This window comes from Erinaceus europaeus, chromosome 8 (genome assembly GCF_950295315.1).
Source record: "Erinaceus europaeus chromosome 8, mEriEur2.1, whole genome shotgun sequence".
NCBI classification, from domain to species: Eukaryota; Metazoa; Chordata; class Mammalia; order Eulipotyphla; family Erinaceidae; genus Erinaceus; species Erinaceus europaeus.
In genome coordinates, this window is record NC_080169.1 from 81,216,825 (window position 1) to 81,222,824 (window position 6,000).

General features: G+C 34.2%; 1 protein-coding gene across 1 annotated transcript in view; it reads left to right on the top strand.

The window, feature by feature from the left end:
• The window catches only part of ZNF277 (zinc finger protein 277), a 127,142-nt gene extending 122,179 nt beyond the window's left edge, over positions 1 to 4,963 (top strand). Inside the window, exons 10-12 of the mRNA XM_060196440.1 lie at positions 680 to 722; positions 1,964 to 2,138; positions 3,547 to 4,963. Of these exons, the coding sequence (XP_060052423.1) occupies positions 680 to 722; positions 1,964 to 2,138; positions 3,547 to 3,730 (402 nt within the window). The 3' untranslated portion in view covers positions 3,731 to 4,963. The remainder of the gene's footprint in view (positions 1 to 679; positions 723 to 1,963; positions 2,139 to 3,546) is intronic.
• Positions 4,964 to 6,000: the final 1,037 nt, after the last annotated feature.

A 6,000-nucleotide genomic window follows, 5' to 3' on the forward strand; every position in this document is an offset into this window, starting at 1 on the left:
TTGAAACTGGGACTTTGGAGGACTGAGGCATGAAATTCCTTTTGTATTAATCAATATGCACCCCCCCCCCCATCACAACTACACATACACCCAGAATTCCAAGCTATTCTGCCTGTGGTGCTTACCAAATACCTTTACAGGGACTTGCACATTCTTTATTCTCTGTAAGGTTTGTAACTATAGCATTTACCTAGGTGCTTGATTGAAGGGCTGAACATAATAAATCTCTGAATTGTAAAATCAAAAATATAATTTATGGGGAGATGTGAATGGGGTATATTTGACAGCATAAAATGAAAAATGGGGTTTGTAAAATCACCCATCTGCTTGTGGAACAAAAAGCCTGTATCTACAATTCTAGTCAGGGTGCACAATGCAGACAGGACACATCTCACCTAGAGTTTGTGAATACTTTTGTCAGACTGCAGAGCACATACATAGTAAATAGTAAAAACAGTGGATACAAGCTATGAATAATTAAAATAGTTAAACTGATAGGAGTGTATTTTAAGTAGCAATTGGATACGAGAAGTAGGTAGGTTTCTAGGATTTGAAAAGCTGAACATGAACTGAGTTTCTGTAGTTTCAAACTTCTGTGAATAGCTATCTATAACTCAGCCTGAAAGATTAAATAATTTATATACTGACAGTTATATTCATCCTTATTTTTTTCTCTTAGGTTGCACATGAATTTGATCTTCTCAAAATAAAATCAGAGCTTGGTAAGTTATACAGAGGTTGTTTTCTGTGACTCTGGGATAGTTTTTTGTTTGGGGTGGGGTTTATTTGTTCACTATCACATAATGATGCCTGTGTTTTGTAGCTGTGATTGGAGAGTGTACCACCAAAATGCATCTCTCCACAGATGTCATAACAGAATTGCCTGAAGCAGTAATTCACAACTTTGAACTGTAAAATATTAAAAATTTTTATTTCATATAATATCACTTCCTCTTTACAACATGCAGAATGCTTCAAATAAAATGCATGTGAATGGTTAGTATCTGTTTTAAGTGGTTGGGCTTAGGAGGAAGAGTGGAGACTAGAAATTATATTAAGGTTCATATTCCAGCTCCAGCACTGGGACTCAGGTCAGCAGAATGTAGGAATTGAATTATGTGTGTAAAATGCCCACTGCACTGTTTGGCAGTGTAGCTACATTATTTATTATATGTGTACTCAATGACATCATTCTCAGTATCACTACCATATAGAAAGATTTAGGACATCAAGACATAAAGTACTGATTTGGTAATGGATACAAGACAGTAAAAAACTCACTTCTCACTCTTCAGCCCACTTTGCTGCTCTAAAACACATTTATGTTGTATATCCTGTTATCTTTGTAGTTAATAACATGGACTTTGGAGCCAATAGCTCGGTGTCAAATCCTAACTCTACAACTCCTAACTGTAATCTTGGGCATTTTCCTAAAATATAATATAGCTGTGATAGTACTCTTTATATAATAGGGTCTTATAAAGTAAATGCATTAATACATGGGAAAGGATCAGTACAGTACTAGTATCAGCCAGTTGGTGGTTCACCTGGTGAAGCATATGATGTTGCCATGCACAAGAACGTGGGTTCAAGTCCCTCGTCCCTACCTGTGGGGGAGAAGCTTCATGAGCAGTCAAACAGTGTGACAAGTATCACCTTTGTCTCTTTTTCCCATTTTCTATCTCTGTTTTTCACTCTCTATCAAAAACAGTAGCCACCAGGAATGATGGCATGATGCAGGTACCAAGTCCCAGCCATAACCTTGGTGAGCAAAAAAGAATACTGCTACCGGTATATTCTATGGAAATGCTGATTTTTATGATTTGAGAGTTATCATTGTGCCTTATATGTGCACTGCTTTTTCAAATTGGCTAGTAGAGAAGTGCCTCTTTAAAAAAAATTTAGCAGAGCAAAACTAGATCTGACCAATTATCTAGTGATTCTTTATACTGTCATTTTCCAGGATTAAATTTCTATCAGCAAGTGAAACTAGTCAATTTCATCCGAAGGGAAATTCATCAATGTAGATGTTATGGTTGCCATCTGAAATTCAAATCCAAAACAGACTTAAGGAATCACATGGAAGAAGCTAAACATACTTCACTGCTTCCTGAAAAAAATATATGGGATCAACCTCAGTAAGTACTGCTCTGCTAGGCTTACTATATTTTGTTGCTCCATTTTAGTTTTTTGTTTTGTTTTGTCATTTAATTTCCTAAAGGAAAAAAGTACATATTTAGTATAAAATGTAAAAAAATCTTCAAACATCTTGTTTTTAGGATAATACCCCTCTTAAAATGTTATCAACTCTTTCAGATTTTGTCGTGTAGAAATTGATATAGATATAATTGAAGTATATATTTTAGATTATATTTTATTTTTAAAATGTTGTAATCTTCTATCCATTTCTAATACACACTGCATTTTAATGACTACCAAATATCTCATTATGTCTAATTTGTTAGATATTTAGGCTCTTTACTCTTATAACTAGTGATACAATGAATACTGATATGCCTGCATTTTTATACATTTACCTACTTTATTTAGACAGCCACTAGAAATAAAATTATCGTGTTCAAGTATGTAACTTCTAGGACTAATAGAACTTTGCACCTTCACTCCTTGAAAGTATTAACTACTTAATCAACTACTACATAACTAGAGTATTATCAGGTTACCAGGTACCATCTGCCATTTGGGCTGCTTTCCACACTGCTCTGGAAAACCTCATTTGGAAAACCTTCTGAAAGGCTGTGGGGGTTCCAGTTGCCCAGACATCCCTCTGTTCTCAAGGATTGTTAAATGTCATCTTCCCAGTAATCTAACCAAGAAGCTAGCTTTTTCCTCTTTTGAAAATCACCTGTATTTGAAAGGCAAAGTTATCCTTGGATTAACCTGAGAATCTATTGCTGTAATTCTTACATAGATTGAAATCTTTAGATGTAGTTCAGAACTAACTCTATAGTGTGTCCAGAGAAAGAACCAAAAAATAGACTTTAAAATAATGCTATAGATGTATGATATATATGTGTGTGTATGTGTATGTGTATGTGTGTATACACACATATATATATATTATTGATCACTTGGCATAAAAGAACAAGCAATAAGTAGGTTGAAAACAAAATACAGTGGAAAACTGTTTTCATCAGATATTTGCAGTGTTAGAGTATGAAGTAGTAACAATATTTGAACCCTTTCTTACAAGAAAGAACTGAGACCTCCGAGTAGAAATGAGAGAGCTAGCAATTCAAATGTCCAGTCCTAGAATCAGCTGTCATTTCAGAAAGTGAGTTTCTTATTGTGGTAATGCTAAATGGCCAGCTAACAAGGATACTAGATTCAGTTAGACAGTTGTCAGCCAATAGAGGTCAAAGTGAAAATAATTCAGATGCTGTCTACCTTATGATAGCCCTGCAAAATGCTGTTGAAATTGTTGACAATAGAAGGTAGTCAAATAATACTCTTGTCCATTCAGCTGCCTACACATTTTCTAGATAATTCATTAGTTTGGTTATTCAATATATCTCTGATTGTTTTCAGGTATTATTTTCCAACCTATGAAAATGATAGTCTATTGTGTACACTATTTGATAGTGAAAATGATCTGACAGCACAAGAACAGAATGGAAACATTGCCATCATCAGTGAAGATACGTCTAAGCTGCATGCTTTGAAGCAAAGGAGTATTTTAAACAAGTTGCTACTACATGAGAGCTTGAAATAATAGGTGAAACTACCACAGAAACAATATTTCATGTTTTCTCCAATGAGATAAACACACAAAAAATGATTTTAATTTGAACATCAACAAAGGACTAGTCTTCAGTGGAATGAACATTTTTAAAATGAATTTTGTTTTCAGAGAAATTAAATGATGATTTTTAATGTTTTGACTATAAAGGTTTATCATTAAATCATTGTAAATTATCTCATCCCATAACATTCACAATTACCTGTAATAAGAAAGAAATACAAAATGTAAACCACAAGAAAATGAAATGTTCAGATTATCTCTAAAGCTAATTTCAACCAGTAGTGTTACTCTCTTCCCCACAGGATTTTTTAATGTTTATTTTATTGCATTTTATTTTATTCTATTTATTATTAGATAGAGACAGAGAAATTGGGAGGGGAGGGGAAGACAGAGAGGGAGAGAGACACTTGCAGACTTGCAAAGCTTTCCCCCCAGAGGTGGGGGCCCAGGGGCTTGAAACGATATGCTTGCACACTATAATGTGTGCACTTAATCAGGGGCGCCAACACCTGGCCCCTCACCGCAGGATTTTTTTATCTAGCAAATAACAGAATTTGACAAGTGTGCTCCCTGTACTATCCTGGTAATGAAGTGAATGACATAAGGAAGAGTCACAGAAGAAAGGAGAAGTAGTCAGAAGATCTGGACAGTGCACAAGTTAGACACTATTGTTGAATGATCAAGATCTGAGCATACTATCCTTCCTACCTTCAGCTTAGAGCTACCAGACTCCCTAAAAATGGACACCAAGCCAAATAACTTATTTTCCTCCGCAGTGAGAGATGAGTGCCGTTTTTTAAAACTTAACCACAGTAACATTATAACATCTAAAAAAATGGTTACTTCCTATTATCATTTACTTTAATTTTCCCTGCTTTTCTTTAAAAATGTCTTTTATTTAAAATAATGTTAAAAATAAAACTAATGGATATATAGAAAAATTAAAGCAACTAAGATCCTAATAGCTAAGGCATCTAGGTAAAGTGTATGTGGGAATTCTTTATGCATGACAACTCTTCTAAGTGTTTAAAATTCTAAGACGGTTGGTAGTTGGTTTGTTTAATCTAGGTGCTAAGTGAATTCATAATTATGTGTTATATTTGGTTGATATGGTCCTTAAAGGTTTTAAAATCTATAGCAATTCGTGCTTGTTTTTTATTTTCTTTTTTAATAAAAATGCCACTGACTTGTTAAAGAAACTGAGTCATTTGTCTGTCTTTTGTTGTTGTTCATTGTAGCACCATGGATTCCACCATCTGTGTAACATCATTTAGTTCCTTGGTGTTCCCGTGTGGTACCAGGGCTTGAACCTGGGGCTCTACACATGTTAAGGCACATATTCTACCAAGCCCCCTCACATTTTGATTTTAATGGTGGTATTCTCTTAGTATCTTTTAATATGTTCCTCTATCATCCTTTTTTTTTCTTTTTTTTTTTTTTTGCAAGGTGTTAGATCTGGGGCTTCCATTATATTTGTAGTCAAACACTAAAGTGTTAAGCTATATTCTTAAATTTTATCTGGTATCATAAATGCATGGTAAATCAATAAAATTTTAATTTAAAAATGTGTTGGAAAATGTTTGCAAGAATAATTAATAGAATGTACCAATAGCAGGGTGGGGCAGGGGGACGGTTAGGGGATGGTACAGAGGCCAAACACTAGGCTTATAAACATGAGGTCCTAAATTCAATCTCAGCAGCACATGTACTAGAGTGATTTTCTGGTTCTTTCTCTACTAGAAATAAGTAAATGAATGAAACTCTATCCTTTCTCTAGCAGAAATAAATAAATAAATAAATGAAACATGGATAGATAGATTTCTGTTGTATCGTATGAAGCACACAATATCCTAAGACTCACTTTTGCAGATGTAATGATTGACCAGTATATTCAGGTGTTGGTAGTCTGATGCATCATTATAAGATTCACTGCTAGTCTTTCATCTAAGTGCTTTATAATCCATTGATATTGTTACCTAGAAATATTTTTTTAGGGATTTAAAAATTGTTATTTCCTAATTCAAGTGGGTTTTCTACTCAGCAAATAGGTTATAGGGTCTGGTATTCTAGTCTTCACTTGTTAAAGCTAGCCTATATAGGCAGTGCACCAAGACTAATCATGAAGTCTTATGACCTATCCAGAGTTTCAAGAATTATCTATCACCATTAGTTCTAAAAATGACCAGAGTTATAAAATATGAAGAGTCTGACTGTAACGTTTTTAAATTTCTAAATCTCAA